The 17,131-nt window shown below is 38.5% G+C and overlaps 1 protein-coding gene across 1 annotated transcript; it reads left to right on the plus strand.

Moving 5' to 3' along the window:
* The first annotated feature begins 10,582 nt into the window (after positions 1-10,582).
* On the plus strand, positions 10,583-15,109 carry LOC147918250 (endogenous retroviral envelope protein HEMO-like). The gene is made up of 2 exons (XM_087430031.1): positions 10,583-13,641; positions 13,819-15,109. Exons 1-2 carry the CDS (start codon positions 13,584-13,586, stop codon positions 14,823-14,825), a joined length of 1,065 nt encoding a protein of 354 aa, XP_087286157.1. The 5' UTR covers positions 10,583-13,583; the 3' UTR covers positions 14,826-15,109.
* Positions 15,110-17,131: the final 2,022 nt, after the last annotated feature.

Raw genomic sequence — 17,131 nt, forward strand, 5'->3', positions numbered from 1 at the left:
CACCAAGACCATTTATCTGGTGCAAGACGGAAAAAATAAAATTTATAAAACCCGACCAGAATTAAGTGGAATGCCTAAGGACCCCTTCTATCCAAGATTCCATCCAGAGGGTGTGCCACTCATTGGGTGTGGTTGAAGTTAGAAAAAAGAACTACGCTCAGGGACGACCAGGGAGGAATCCTCAAATTTTAATGCGGGTCCATATAGCTTCTATAACCCTCCAACTTTTTGTCTTGATCGTTATTTTTTAAGAGGCTTAGTGAGATAATCCATTTCAGGGAACACCTGCATTTAATAACAAAACTGCCTTACTTAGGTGTGTGTCGCTGGAAAAGGTAAGGGAGGTGGAGTCAGATTATCAGTCCATTGTTGCAAAGCTTTTTCCATAAAATGCAAATGGTCTCAAAAGCTGAATATATAGCAAGAATTTGTCTCAGGGGCCACCATGGTATGGCCAAAGTTGGCTGATCAGTAACCAGAAAAAGGTAAAAAGTCAACAGTAGTGAAGCACCACCGGTAGCCTCAAAATGGGGGTGAGGGTTTGATGTAGTCATTCTGTCACAGTGAGCAGGGGACCGCGCTCTGTGTGATATGGACTCCCCCACCAAGTGTTAAACAGGTCCTTTTTTGGCAGGAGTCACAAGTTTGGCATGCAATAGTATCCTTTGCATCAGAAATACAGAGTGCTTTCCTTTATACCCTTTGTACCTAGTCAATAGTGGTGGACATTTATTGTCATGTCTAAAACAGTGGTGAATCCGTACAGTGACTATGACAATTTGGATATTGTAGGCTTGATTCCATTCAGTCTTGCAAGAGAATGGGCCCTTACTATGGGCATCTACATAAATAACCCAGGTAGTTTGAACAGCAACCACAATCTGTTAACACAGTTCACAGTTCTGAATAGAATGTTTTAGTCTTTAATCTGGAACAGTCTAAAATTTTGAGTTCTGCCCGTTGAGTGCAGCAACAATGTCCAATTTCCTTTTTGCACAGCTGCTGGCGTCCGGACTAAACAGCCATAGCAGACATCAGTTTTCAGCTTAGCTGAACTGTCTGTAACCAGACCTAGGCATTTAGGGGAGACTCTGTGAATTTGGGACCCCAAAAAGTCAGTGGTTCTAATTTGATTTAGGCAGCACCATAGGATGTTTTTCTCTATAGGGATAGCTGTCATGTTTTCATTTAAAGCCAGCATGCGGCTGGGACCAGACTGGCTGCCTTCTTCAATATAATAACATTCATTTGACAAGGGAGCCTTTTAAGGCTCATCTGACCATGTCATCCATACAATGTAAACTGGCCAACCTCAAGAATGGGCCTATTGGTCTGAAAAATCCCTAGACTTCTATAAATCAGTCATTTAGTTTCAATAAGAACTCGATAGGAAGCTAATAGTTTCTTTTCACAAGTGATGAATCTAGTGGCCATGCCAAAACCCCAAGTTCCATATTCCAAAGAGTTGCCTCCAGGTGGAGACTGCCTTTCTTTGGTTGTTGCCTCCCTTTCCGGAGGCTTTAATAGGAAAATAATTATTATTTTCGGAGTCTTGCTCTGTCTCTAATTACCAAAGAGTTCAATATAGTGAGAAGCATTCACACTAAATCCTGTCTCATTCACTGGGGGAAAGCGGCAGGAGAATTTAACTCAGTAACATACTTCTCTGTTTGCTGTTCTTCCCCAGTCAGGACGGTGATCCCCTCTGGCACATGTGAGATGGGAAGTACAGCATTTAACATACACATCAATTCTTAAATATGTTCAGATGCAGAAACAATAAAAACATGAAATGGATGCAAAGGGCTCCACTCACAGTCATTTTAGCCTTATTTTTTTTTTCACTGTAAATTTCTAGGGTCTGCTTACTCCGTTGTGCACTCCCCAGTTTCTAAGAAGTACCTGGGCTGGACCTTTCCTTCTTTCTTTATATCCTCTTATATGTTACTATGGCTCCGGTCTACATTCCTTGGCACTTTCAGTCACTCCTGGGTCCAGGATCCTCTCCCCAAACAGGACCTTTTATAGCATCCAACAGAGCTGTAAAGGTATGACATCTCCCCTCCATGAAGTTCCCCCAGCATGTTTAGATGGATTGTAGAGTCTTACATTCTCCTTGGGGATAAGGAGGTCTTGATTCCACCCCTAACCTTCAAACAGCTGAGGCCAGTGCAGTGGAAGAGCGAGCGATCAGGTGGACACTGTCTCTCCACTCCGGTAAGCGAAACACATCTACTTGCAGGTGGGAACATTGAAGCAGCTGTTCATGGCCTGACTGCTAACGTTTTTGGTCTGCCAAAACCTCTTGGATCCTTTCTCTTCCTGCCTTTAGGAGAGAGAATAGAACAAATACACCATTGGACTGCTTGTCACCAAGACGGCCTTATTATTTCCCTCAGCTTGACTAAACTCTAGACAAAGTCCTTCTTGACTATAGGCCCCTGAGCTCCCTTTTCTCAGAGCATTTCCTTTGGAAAACTTGAAATTGCAAATTCTCTCTCTGCCCTTTTGAAATGTAGATGAATCTTCTCCCAGCATCTTACCAGTTTTGCCACACAGGAATGTCTTTCTCAATAAAATATCTTTTCTCTTGGGAGCCAACTGTTTGAGACAGAATTATCAAGGAAGTTAGCACTCAGATCTCCCAGTCTCTGTGGGATGGTAGGAGCCTAACTTCAAGTGACAATTGGCAAATACCAATGGCCTTAATCACATTGACCAACCTCCACCTTAACAGCCTCCAGTACTTCTCAACCAGCTTACCCCAGAGCTTAAAAACTCTCCTGCCTTTTGTTTCAGTAGAGTTAAGTTCAATTTCTAGTCCCCATTGCAGTAGTCTTCCTTGCCAGTTTAACTTTGTACAGTGTAATTTTTGTTTAACACTGGTTTCAACCCTACCTCCCAGTACTCAGTTTGTAACCATCTCTCCAAACCATTCTCATTAGCAGGCAATGAAGTAGAGGACTAATTGCCTAGTATTGTCTAATGCACCATACAGATTGGTCAACACATCACTAATTCCCACAGACTTCCCACGTCAATGGATCCACAGATCTGTTGTGTACCTCTTCCAGATGAGTGTATCACTGACGATACCCCACCCTTGTCACCAGATTGAAAAAAACAGAACTGTGAAGAATCAGAGATTACCCTGCATGCAAGCTAACAAGTTAGCGTGACACCATGTTATATTCATAAATTGACAGACAGGGACAAGACTGCTTTGTTATTCATAGGAAAAACAGCTGCTAGAATAACATCTTAGCATCCCAAGTCCCACAAAATAAAACAGAGACTAGATGTTTCCTGTACATGCAGTGGAGTTGCATCACAAGAGACGAACAGCAAAATTTAAGAGACTCGGCTTTTTTATAGATTGCTGGCACATCTGCCTTTCCTGTGAGAGGGAGGAGGAAAGGGAGAGAGGCAGAAAGGGAAACAGAGAGAGAGAAATTGAAAGAGAGAGATTACTCATTACGTAAATCTCTTCCAAGGAAGAAAGGGAACATATCTCTTGGTTTATTAACCTAGAAAGTAAACGGATGTTTCCAGAGAAGGAAGGACAGGGCTTTACATATTCAAGTCTCTCTGGAGTTCATCTTTAAGAAGACCTATCTTTAGTTTCCAATGTGTGTTGGCTGTTTAAACACGCCCTTTGCTCTGAAGCAAAGCGAAACTATCCAGTAAGATGTGTCACCCAATACCAAGATAATGTTGAATTTTACTTTTATTCTTCAAGATATGTACTGCTCTTCATCGCTCATTGAAAGTCATTAATTTAAACAAAGTCCATAGGATATTACCTTTGTGTTTAAATATCCAGATCATTGATGCATTCCTTGATATATTATGGTATAGGTCTTCCATGTCTAAGGCATGTGACTAAACTCTGGGGAGAATACTAAAAGAATTATTTGCAAATCTTATTTAAAATGTTAATCAAAAATATGTATAAAAAGTATAAATATGATTAAACTGAATTGAACAAAGTACAGAATAGAAGATATTTGAGGCCTATTTCATAGAGATCACTTTTGAGAGGTACCATTAAGGTTAGCAAGGATTAGCATTCACAGACTGTATAATGAGAAAATATTTTTTTAAAAACAAAATTGATGTACCATAAGTGATGCTGTTTTGAATACCACACTGATATAAGAAAAAATATGCATACATCTTACGTTAATTTAAAACACACATTTTTATTAATGGTATAAAATTAATTTTATACTACTAATGACATTACATTTGATTATATTAATGAAATCTATTAAGAATTACATTTTCATAGGCTTAAATGACTTTTGCAATTATTAAACATGTTACTATTCTTAACAGTTCTCATTTAGCAAGCTAAGAAATCCTTAGAAAATAATTTCGATTCAAATTATCTGAATTGCAGCCAAAGGTCTTATTTCTCTCATACTATATTCCAAGACTATTTTGAATCTCATTGCTTCTGAATATATTTTCCAAACTACGTACTTGACCTGTCTACCCTGTTCTCTGTTTCTTTCTCTTTACTTCAGAGTCTATTTATACTGTATCTACTTGCTTGGAACTTTTGCTTTGACTTCCCCATATTTTCTCTTCTATTGATGCCAAAGGTTTGAATTTTATTTCCTTCTTGTCCGTTGTCCAGAGCTCTGGTAAGCCTGGGAAAGATACCACCCAACTGCAGACTCGCCATCTTCTCAGAAATGGAGATCAGACACCTGTCTGCCTTTTTCACAGTCACTCTTTCACAAAGCACACACTTTTATAACAATATATTCTTTTTTTTCTCCCATTTAAACATTCTTACGCATGTTTAAATGCCTACTTTAGAGAGTATATGGAAGGAGCTCAACATGCATAAGTTGGATTTCAGTGTTTAAATGAATTAGAAATTAGATAAATTTATGTTGAGTAATAAATATAGAAACACATAGGATTATAATAGTACCTGGGTAAATGAAATAGACCTCCAAATAAAATTTCAGACCCATCAAATTCTAGACACTAAACAATTAGCCAAGAAGAAATAATCCTTGCAAAACTTTGCAAAGTTCATTTTATTTATATATATATTTATATATATATATAGTTAAAATACTGATATATGGTGTTTGGAATTAATATTGATGGTGTTTATAAATTGTAATTCATAAAGAAGTTGAGTATTATGGTTACTTCAGTGGCAATCTTCCGAAGAAAATGATCTTTCTCTAGGCATTATTTCTGTATGTAAAACTTTCATGCTGTGTATAAAACCTGCACACTTCAAGATATACTGATGCATCTATTACACACAAGCAAATGAACAAAATATGCTTACATCAGTGAAATGATTAATATTATTATTAAAAATCCAATATTTGAATTATTTTAAACAAGGATCCCATCATGTGGAATGAATACATCGTTACAGATTTCATATGGCAGTATATATTGCAACTCTGTAAATGATCTGTCTCAGCCTTCACTCTGAGATCCTCATAACATTCAGTTAAGAGGATATATTTTAGTCTGATTTTTAAAAACTTGTGACAGACTCTCCATTGTCGAATGTCCCCAGCTGAAACTGCTGTCGTTGCAGACAAATAATGAAACTTCTACACTGATGTGTAAGACTTTTGTAGTTTGGAACACGCATCAAGCTTGTTTTTCACGCTGTTTGCTGCATTACAGGTAGACTCACTCAAATGCAAATGAGGCTGCTCCTTAAGTACTTGACTACGCAAAAGGAAAACTTGAAAGTGATCGCTGACTTTCAAAATGAACCAGCCAGTAACGTACAGACCAGGTATCTACTGTCATCTCCCAAAGATCATCTCTCCAGCTACTGACTGTTTTAAAATCACATTTAACTCAAATCCTCTGGTTGACATTATTATAAATGTGAACACATAGTGAAGGTAAATTATTATGTGTCACACACAGCTAAAAGAACAAAGGCTGAAGAACCAAGGAAAAGCAAGGCATCCACAAACTTTAGAGAGATGAAAATTACTTATTTTGTTTTAAAATGGATATATATATATATATTACTTGATCTGGATTATATTTATGCAAATGTAGATACTTAGCAAAGAATTGAAAAAATAATCAAAATATTTAATTTTCACAGGCATCTAGATTTTGTTTTTCATTGAATACAGTGGAGTGTACACTAATAATTTCAGAATGGAATCAATCTAAGTAATTTTTTAAATAAAGTGAACTGTCTTAGACATCAACCAATGTAAAAATTAAGTAAGCTCCGTGGAAGATAAACTATTCTTTTGATATAACCACGTCCTATGTTTTCTTCTTTAAAAAAATTTCAATTTTTTTCCAAAAATTTAAAATTTAGAAACATTATTTTCATTGTTCTAACACGTCATTTCAGATTATTATACATATACTCCTTAAATTTTCTGTTTAGTAGGGTAGTCTACTATTCAGCAGCACAATAATGTGTATTTGAAAGTGATGGTGCTCAGGGCAAGCTGCCCCAGGAAGCACCACTCTGGTATGCGGATTATTTCGAGCTGAAGACAATAAGGATATTTGACCTCCCCCACTAACTGCCTAGAGAATCTGGCATGGTGGCTCATTCCTGGAACAGATCTTCTATCATGATGGCTATAAAGATAATGTAAAATAGGTGTTGCAATGGGAGGGGCACCAAACCCCTTTTATCAAAAAACTCTATCTCTCCCTGACCAAATTATCAATAGATGACCCTGAAAAGAATTGTCCTTCTGCCCTCTGAAGTCCCAGGCCACTAGCCACCCCCAACACGTTCCTTCGCCTTTAGCTGCAATACTTAAGAAAGCAGCTTAGACAGAGGGACGAGTTGCTCATTTCTGAGTTTCTCCCATGTATACATGTTATTAAACTTGGTATTATTTTCTCCTGCTAACCTGTCTTGTTGATTATTTGGCCAGCCAGAAGAACCTTAAGGGAAAGGGCAGAGGGAGATTCTCCCTCTTCCCCCGACAGTTTTGGCGTAGTCGCCAGGAGCCACACTGGCTGGCAAGTTGCCTTCTCTGGCTGGAAGACCTGCCTTCTCCCTGGACTACTGCAGATGGTGAGATACGGGAACGCCTGACGAAAGCCGGCAAAAGGCAAGACTTCTTACCACGTCAGCCTCGCGGAATCTCTATCTGCGGAGTCCGGTGGAAGGAAGTGGTGAGAATTTTTTCTCTTTCTAAATTTAGATTGGCAGGAGAAAATATTTGGGAAACTAGTTTCTTGGGCTTTTAGTGACTCTTGGTTTAAATTTGGTAGAGTACTCTTGGTTTTTGATCTTGATCCCTTTTCCTCCCAGAGGTAGTCTCTGTTTTTCTCTTTTGTCTGTGTCTTTTGTCATAAGAAGGAAATACCATAGGGTAGGACGCAGGCATAGGCCCTATAAGCCTGCTGTCCGGGCTGGCCCCACAGACTGGTGAGTTTGCGGGTCTCACCAGACCGGTGTCTACAAACTTTGCTGTGGGTTATTATGCACATGAAGTGAAGGTCATTGCCAAGGGCATCTTGGAAGCCAAAAAGGCCGCAAATTTAAGTGGGCGCGGGTCGAGCAGTTAAGAGCCATTAGGGCGCTCGCCACTTTCAGAAGACTCCTGTGACAGGATAAGTTGGGTCATGGAACGGGGTAGATGACACAGGTCCCCCGCCAACTGCAAGAAAATGTCCGTGCAACGACGAGGTACTCTGTAAAAGCACACAGTCCCCAACCCCGCGGCACCTCCCCCCAAGGTATTATTCTGGCTCCAAGAGACCTAAGGCGGGACTAAAGCTGTCATTGTGCACATAAAAAAAAAAAAAAAAAAAAACCGGATGAGGTTTTTCCTTCTGTCTTGTTCTGTGTCCTGAGAAAACTTGGCTTTGTGACCAGTGAGAATATTCTCCTTGGTCTCCACCATACGGAAGGTGCATTTACCGGGGTGCACCTTGGTGGCCAGTCGAGTAGACTGGGGTTCCGAACTGTCTCTTTGTCCGGCTGTGCCAAGCTCTCAGGGAGTTTGTCATAAAAGGCCCAGTCCATAAGGGCTTTTGTCGTCTTTACCTTCGTTGCTTGTTAGTGCTGGAAAAATCCCATTCCAGTATCGCCTGCCCGGTGTCACAGATTAGCGGGTCTGTGACTGGAGGTGTCCCACACTATTGTGGTTACTGCCTGTGCAACGAAGGTCTTTACTTTCTCTGAATATCTTTGGGAGTGAATTCTGTGGATCATGGGGGCTACATCATCTGCGCCCTCACCAGGGACGCCTCTTGCGTCCATGGTGAAGATTTATTCTAAGCGTGGAAAGTTACCTCCGGGTCTTTCCTTAAAAAGGCTTATTGGTTCGAGTCACTATTGGAATAAATATACAAGTGAAGATCCTACTCGTCAATGGCCAGACGACGGATCCTTTGAATTGGAAAAACTTCTAAATTGGGGAAAAAAAAAAAATGTTTTGAGAGCTCTCACATAATTGCTTAATTGGTACCTAAGAATTAAGGCTAGAAAAAGGAAGGGAAAAATTTGACTAGTCTTAAGACCTTGACTCAGGTTACAATTGAATTGAGAACATGTAAAAGTGTAAGTGTTGATAAGATTATAAAGGTTGGAATGTTTGAGCTAATTTTATACAAAGAGGTTACATCAACTTTGCCTGAGTATGTTTTAAAATGTCTGACTGGGAATGCTTCTCTTTCCAAAATTAGAAGACCAAGACCTATTGATAAAAATCTTAATGATAATTATGTTTAAAGGTATAAGAGGTGACGAAATTTACATGAAATTTTGTAAGAAAAAAACTGATGTTATTTCTATTACAGAACTGGTTAACAAAAATAGTAATTTAAATGATGGCTAATTTTATCTGAAGTCTTATGAAGTCTTGTAGGCAATCTAAATAATTATTGGGAATAAGTAACTAAATAGTTGTGAAAAAGATGAATGTTGGATGAACTTTAAACAATAATTATGTGTTATGGTGGTTACAGCTTCCAAACTCTTTTTGGTGACTTAAAACTTGAGAGTTTTGCTAAGTTTTATGATAAAAATTCTCTGAGTATCATCATTTCCAAATAAGATAAGATATTAGACATTGATTGCTAAATGTACATTTGTCTACTTTTGGCTTTTCATTACAGGAAAACTAAAAGGTGTTTTGGGTCTATTGGTAAACATGTGTTTTATTAAAAGATTGTACTATAAAGTAACATATTTCTAGAAGTTATGAAGTGTTTATAAATTTTCCAAGCCACAAGATACTAATGTAAAAGAAAGTTTACAATTGTTTACTTAGTTTTTACTTACAAATTAAGGTTTCTAAGGGCTAAAATTCCTAATTAGTATATGTGATTGAAGCTACTAAAAATTAAGAAAAATATGTCTGTGTACAAGGAAAGTAAGATGTATAAAGGTACAAAGAATGGAAATATTTTGTTTGGTTAAGAAAGATAAATTTGTCCTCAAGTACTAGGAGGGAAAAGAAAGACATGGGACAAATTCTGAATGTAAAAAGAAAGTTATAGAAGGTTTGTGGAAGAGGAATTCTGGAAAAGGAGTTTTATGCATGGTCAAGTTGGCTAAGATTGAAATGAATTTAATTAAGTAAATGAGTTGTAATAGCAGAAATAAGCTGGTGCAAAATTAAAATTTGGTCTTCTGTCTCTTAAAAGGATAATTTGCTTAAACTTGATAAAGAGGTTACAAAAGATTTTTCTTTACCTTTGAGTAAGTCTACCTAAAAGACAGAAAAAAAAAAACTGTTAAAATAATTTCCTACGTTCAAAAGACTGAGGTCTCTCTATTAAGGCTTTTGGACTGTTAATGCTCTGTTTGCTTTGATTGTTTATATTTTTGACAAGCTCCCCCAAAATTCATATCTTAAAGTCTTTTTTTTAACTTTTATTTCTTTGGGAATTTTCAAAGGGCCCTGGAACTTCTCAAAGAAATTTGCTCTCTTCCTATAAGGGGAAAGATACTAAACTTATTAGGCTTATTCAATATGTTCAATTACATGGAAAGCATTGTCAGAACAGTGATGATAAGCCTGCTTAGGTGCTATTATGTGGGCAAATGTTATTGACATAGGTGTTTTAAAATTGTATAACATTACTAAAATTCTGATCTGTCCTGGTTATCAGTCATAATTCTGGTTATTATTATTTTAAAGTGTTGTGTGTCACAAAATTAACCAAATTTCCTTGTCAATTGCCATTTTGAGGTCTTGTTTACAGACTTATTTCTTTGCTCTAATGCTTTTGCAAAATGTTTCAACTTCAGAAAAATTCATGGAAAGGACTCTGACATTTACACTGGAGTACAGGTTTCTGACAAACTTTCTGATCATAAAACTGAACTGGGTAAAAAATTATAGAAATCTGATGGAGAGACTGATAACTTCATGCAGCTGCTAACAAAAAGATTGGGATCAAGAATGGATTACACAGGACTGAATGAACTGATAAGGATGATTATAATTTTTATGATTTTTTGTTTGAAGTATTGCTGAATTTTTAATGTTTGGTTTTTTCAGATTTAAGGAAAACTTTTTCTCTTTTCTCCTGAGCTAGCTATGACTTACAGCAATTTGGTAAATGATACTTTTGTAAGTAAAATTGAAATATTTATCTTTTTCTCTCTACCTGATACCTCGAATTTAGAAACTCTTAGTAAGTGAGTATTGTTGTTTTCATGGCAATATAGTTATTTGCATAAGTTCAATAAGAATCTGTTCTCCTTAAAACAGGACACAATTGGAAACACTGGTTCTATTACCAAGGTTGTGACTGGAACATCATATTTGCAATATAACCATACAGCTTTTGAGGAATGAAGATTGGACTTTATGGAATAAAGTGGAAATATTGGCCTGGTACCTTATGTTCCAAGCAGCACTTACCAGGATAAGTAAAGAATGTCACTTATCTGGCAGGTACAAGGAACCTTGAAATATTTTGGGGAAACCTCGGAATAGAGGAATTCACCCAAATCTATAGGTATTGCAGGCAAAGTCTGATGACAAAATCCTTGGCTTGGCTTTCCTGGCCTCGAGAGACCTTTAAAGTTCAATGTGAGATTCCTTACAAAAAGTTCCAGCAAAGCAGATTTAAAAGAGCCTATGTGATCAACTGCTATTCTTGCTGTACTTATGTAAATAATTGAGCCAACTCTATTGGAACTAGACTTATTTTGCAAACTAGTTTTAATTTTGCTGTCTTAATAAAAATGAGGGTGATTTTAGAGAGAAAAATTATATTTCAGTAAAAACTATTTCAGTATAAGTTTGCGGATATTAGATCCTAGTTTTGTTGTCTTTTGAGGTTTTTGTTTTATATCTGTTGACTGGACTGGATCCTGATTTCTTCTAGTCTCCTGAAATATCTGGCTACAGATGTCCAAACTAACGTTTTTGATTTTTTCCATCATTTTCATTTGAAATCACTGAGAACTGAACCTGCCCTTTTTCCTGAAGCCTTACAAACTGAAGCTGATGAACTTGATATAAACTTAAGAGATGACCTGACGACACCATCAGAGACATTTTAAACTGCAAAAGATACTTTGACGCTGACATCTAAAATTCTTCTTCACTGGCTGTCCTCTGAACTCAAAAACTGGTTTACAATTTGCTCTAACCATTAACCTTGTTTTTCTTTCGTTTACACAAATATGCTTTTGGAGTCTGCCATGCTGTTGGCACAATTTGGAAATCCTGTGGATTCTTAACTTCTGCAGGAACTCCTATTGCTAATGGACACTTAATTGCAGCCTTATTACAAGCTATTCACCTTCCTTCAAAAATTGCCATTGTTCATTGTTCAGCCCATACTAAGGAGACTGATGTCATATCTTTAGGGAATGACAGGGCTGACAGAGCTGCTAAACATGCAGCTCACTATGGACCCCCTTATCCGTTTTCCACCCAACTTTTAAATCTGCCTTTATCCCTGACTGATGTTATTAACTATCAGGCAAATGCCCCACAATCTGAAAAAGACAATTGGATACAAAAGGGTGCCAAACAATTATCAGATGGATTATACATTGGACCAAATGGCCTTCCAGTAGCTCCTTTTCTTTTGACTTTTTGGCTTGCACTTATCTCCCACCAAATGGGACATATGTGCAAACGGGGGATAGGTAAGGAACTAAAAGACAATTGGTTTTGCCCTGGCATCCATAAAATTTCTGACCAAATCACCTCCCAGTGCACAACTTGCAAATCTTACCAAGTCTCTGGGAAAAATCAGTGTGATCCAGGAAGTCCTCCCAGGCCCACGCTGCCTTTTGCAGCACTCCAAATGGATTTTATGGACTTACCTTCAACTTTAGGTTACTCTCACTGTTTGGTTATTGTCTGCATGTTTAGTAGATAGACTGAATGCTATCCGACCGGACATGCAGATGCCACAACAGTGGTAAAGAAATTAATAACTGAAGTTATTCCTCGCTTTGGCATTCCTTTATGGATTGAATCAGACCAAGGAAGTCATTTTACAGCAGAGATAAACCACTTGCTTGCAAAAACTCTGGGGTATTCATTAAAATTTCATACCCCATATCACCCTCAGTCATCAGGGCAAGTGGAACGTAAAAATCTAGATATAAAAAGAACTCTAGGAAAAGTCTGTCAAGAAACTGGACTTAAATGGCCAGAGGCTCTACCCTTGGCCCTTATGAAGATTCAAAATACTCCAAATAGAAGGCATGGACTGACTCCTTTTGAAATAGTTTTTGGACGTCCGATACCTACTGGTGTCTCTAAACCTTCAATTCCTGGATTAAATGAATATTATGGGAACTTAAGTGAACAATTTGATGCTATGACTTGTTATATACAAAAATTAACTAGTATACTTGAAGCATGTCGTCAACAGGTAAAAGAGGCATGGCCACCACCTTCTGACAAGCCTTGCCATCCCTTTCGACCAGGAGACCGGGTGTACATCAAGGTCTTTAGAAGAAAACACGCACTGTCACCTCGCTGGGAAAGACCTTATGAAGTCTTACTGACGACCTGCACTGCCATCAAAATAAAGGAAAAATCTTCCTGGATCCATGCGAGCCACGCCAAAATAGACCCAGAACATCGCTCTCAAGACAACTGAGAGATAATCCCCACAGGTGACCTTAAACTAAGGATTTCGAGGGCCAAAACCCAGGCCCCAGAAGCAGCCGACATCATGAAGTAGACAGCTTTTCCCAAGATCACGGATCGAGAAAACCTACTTTGACCCATTTCCTCCCCCTTGCTTCAAAACTCCCTATATATATACACACTCACACACACAAACTATTAGTGGATATATATATATATATTTTTTTAATCATTTATTAGAAAGCTGACTGGAGAGTGCTGGTGTCTATCTGTCCCTCTTCCCCTCTCTAAGTCTCCGCTATGGGCTCTTTTCTGATCCGTGTCTTGCTTTTACTAACCCTCTCCTTTTCAACAGGTCGGGCACAGACCAAACACCCTCTTATGCCAGTTTACCAAGCCCTAGCCACGCTAACTAATCAATCTGACTGTTGGTTATGTCAACAGCTAGATAGTGCAAAAGAACCTGAACTAGTCTTTGTTCCTGCTGATATGAACACCTGGTAGACTAAGTACGGAAAATGGATGAATAACAGAGTATGGTATCCGCAACAAGGGAAACTTCACTCTGCTTCTTCTCCTGGTGAGTCACTTGGGCCCCAGAAAGACTTCTTAGAAGGTCAAGGACTGTCCCGTGCCCAAGTACAAGCAATAGGTGAAAGTTTTTCCCTCTGCATTGAAAGTAAACATGGCGCTGGACCTTTCCTGGGTGACATACCGAGACAATATTGCAGTCAAACTCTGTGGTTTGATTCCGCAGGTGGCATCTTCAGAACTCTCAAGGGAATTGTAAGTGACTCTATCACTACTCCCTCTGGCACAAACATTTGCCAAATCACCAAGTGCTCTGGATGGCCTACGAGCCACCCGTGTGCAACTTGGGGTATCGCAGCTATCCGCATGGTTAGGCTGCCCAATGCCACAGACTATATACGGGTGGATCAAAAATCTGGACTCACCTGGTCAGGTGACAAGACCAGGCTTTATAGCTGCCAAAATCAGACTGCAGGCCTCCTGTACCAGCTATTCCGCAATCTGTTCTGTTCTCGCAGACTGACAGGAGCTCATGGGAAATGGAGATGTTTAGGTAGTAACAGTGCAAGTGGCACAGATCATGAAATAGTCCAGATCCTGGGAACTACAGACTCAATTCTAACCTTGTCTTTAAACTACACTGGTCTTTTCATTTTATGCGGCAACAAAGTGTATAAAGGATTCCCACCTAATTGGTCAGGACGATGCGGACTTGGATACCTGGCTCCTTCTGTCACCAAACACTCCACCTTAAATGCTAGCCAAATTACAAACTTGGGTTCGTTTGTTCATAAGATTGTGCCACATAAACGTGCCAGTCGAGAAATCGTGGAAAATCCATTTGTGTACCACAACTCCAAGTTCTTTTCAGCCTTGAGAGTCCTATTCCCCAACTTTGGAAATTATGAGTTGGAAAAGGCAATATTAAATCTCTCTATGATAATGGAGCAAGAGTTCAACACCACCATGCAAACCTTGAACATACTCCAGTCAGAGATTAACAGCCTAGCATCTGTGGTGCTCCAAAATCGACATGCTCTGGATGTGCTCACTGCCCAGCAAGGAGGAGCATGTGCAATCATTGGAGAAAAATGTTGCTTTTATGTGAATCAAACAGGTCAAGTAATATCTAACTTAAATCTATTAAAAGAGAAGATTGACATTTTTCATCAGATAAACGAAGCTAACACATTTTATTGGACTGACATTTCCAGGATTGGGGGACCGATTTAATGGAGCGTGGGGAAATGTGCTCCGATTTGTTCTTTTCTGCCTGTTCATCCTCATTCTAATCTACGTTCTTTTCTCTCTTTGCAGACTTCTTATCACTCAGATACTAGCACGATTTCTCTCTCCACAGTCACCAGCTCAGCTTTTAATATGTGAAACTTCTAGGGAAGTTTCAGAGGAGGGAACTGATGGTGCTCAGGGCAAGCTGCCCCAGGAAGCACCACTCTGGTATGCGGATTATTTCGAGCTGAAGACAATAAGGATATTTGACCTCCCCCACTAACTGCCTAGAGAATCTGGCATGGTGGCTCATTCCTGGAACAGATCTTCTATCATGATGGCTATAAAGATAATGTAAAATAGATGTTGCAATGGGAGGGGCACCAAACCCCTTTTATCAAAAAACTCTATCTCTCCCTGACCAAATTATCAATAGATGACCCTGAAAAGAATTGTCCTTCTGCCCTCTGAAGTCCCAGGCCACTAGCCACCCCCAACACGTTCCTTCGCCTTTAGCTGCAATACTTAAGAAAGCAGCTTAGACAGAGGGACGAGTTGCTCATTTCTGAGTTTCTCCCATGTATACATGTTATTAAACTTGGTATTATTTTCTCCTGCTAACCTGTCTTGTTGATTATTTGGCCAGCCAGAAGAACCTTAAGGAAAAGGGCAGAGGGAGATTCTCCCTCTTCCCCCGACAAAAGCCTATGAGAGAAAATCATGTACTAAAACCACCTGTCTGAATTATAAATGAAAATGATATGTTACAAGGTAATGGATCCAATGCAATACAGCATAGCATGTAAGTGAGCATGAGAAATGTACTATGTCTAGAAAAATTTACTATGAATTGTAAAAACAAGACTACAAATTTAATTCTGTTGCATGAAATACATTTCAATTTAATTAGTAGAAAATACACCACAAAAAGTGGAACAGCAAATATCACCACAGGAATTAGTACATTTGCAATGAAAATCTAATTTCTAAACATCCAAAGCTTTGAGGCTTTGAAGCGATTTTTTCAATTATAAGTATACATAACCTACATTTAAGAAAATGGAAGGACTTTTTTAAAAATGTGTGTACAATATAAAAATCTAGCAAATAAAATATCACTTGGTATAATTTTTGGAAAAAATCTAATATGGTCTTGTTGGTTACATGATAATAGATATGAACTTTTACTTATAGGAATAAATGAATGTTTTCTTCTATTTATTTATTTATTTATTTATTTATTTATTTATTTATTTGAGGAAGATCAGCCCTGATCTAACATCCATGCTAATCCTCCTCTTCTTGCTGTGGAAGACCAGCTCTGAGCTAACATCTATTGCCAACCCTCCTCCTTTTTTCCACCCAAAGCCCCAGTAGATAGTTGTATGTCATAGCTGCACATCCTTCTAGTTGCTGTATGTGGGACATGGCCTCAGCATGGCTGGAGAGCAGTGCATCGGTCCGGCCCCGGGCTCCGAACCCGGGTGGCCAGTAGTGGAGCGTCGGCACTTAACCGCTAAGCCACGGTGCCAGCCCTCTTCTATTTATTTTTAAATTCTTCATATTTAATTTGTATGATGATTTGTGTATCAAATCTCCAATACCTTGATATATGATTTGAGACTTTGGCTTTAAAAATATGTTGCTGGAGGGGCTTGCCTAGTAGTGTAATGGTTAAGTTTGTGTACTCCACTTTGGCAGCTTGTGGTTTGCAGGTTCAGATGTGCGGACCTATGCACCTTTTATCAAGCCATGCTGTGGCCGGCATCCCACATATAAAGTAGAGGAAGGTGGGCAACAAATGTTAACCCAGGGCCAATCTTCCTCAGCAAAAAGAGTAGGATTGGCAACAGATGTTAGCTCAGGACTAATCTTCCTCACCAAAAAATAAAAGTTACTGGAGAAGTTGTGAGACCTTACTACTTAGTGGTTTCCTGATGTATGAATCTAAACAATTTCAGCAGGGCTTCAGAGCATTATTTAATTGGATCCCATTCAACTGCCCTTTCTCCAGTGCAATTTCAGAAATACTCGATTTGGATGTAAAGGTGTTCCTAATGAAATTCTTCATTTTACTTGGTTATCTTTTACATTCAATTGCTATTCAGTTATTGAATATTATGATCTTGGGTTAAAATGCAATTGTTCTGTGAATATGGCATTTTAATCTAATTTTTAAATAGTAATGCATCATAAGTTAGTATATAGTAGTTTTATGAAGCACCCAAAAATAGGGGATGAGAGTGATTCTTTGAGCTGACTATGAATGTGAATGTTACAAGAATATTATTATTCAACATCAATCTTAG

This window comes from Ceratotherium simum, chromosome 1 (genome assembly GCF_057802395.1).
Source record: "Ceratotherium simum simum isolate JZ-2026a chromosome 1, ASM5780239v1, whole genome shotgun sequence".
Lineage (NCBI taxonomy): Eukaryota > Metazoa > Chordata > Mammalia > Perissodactyla > Rhinocerotidae > Ceratotherium > Ceratotherium simum.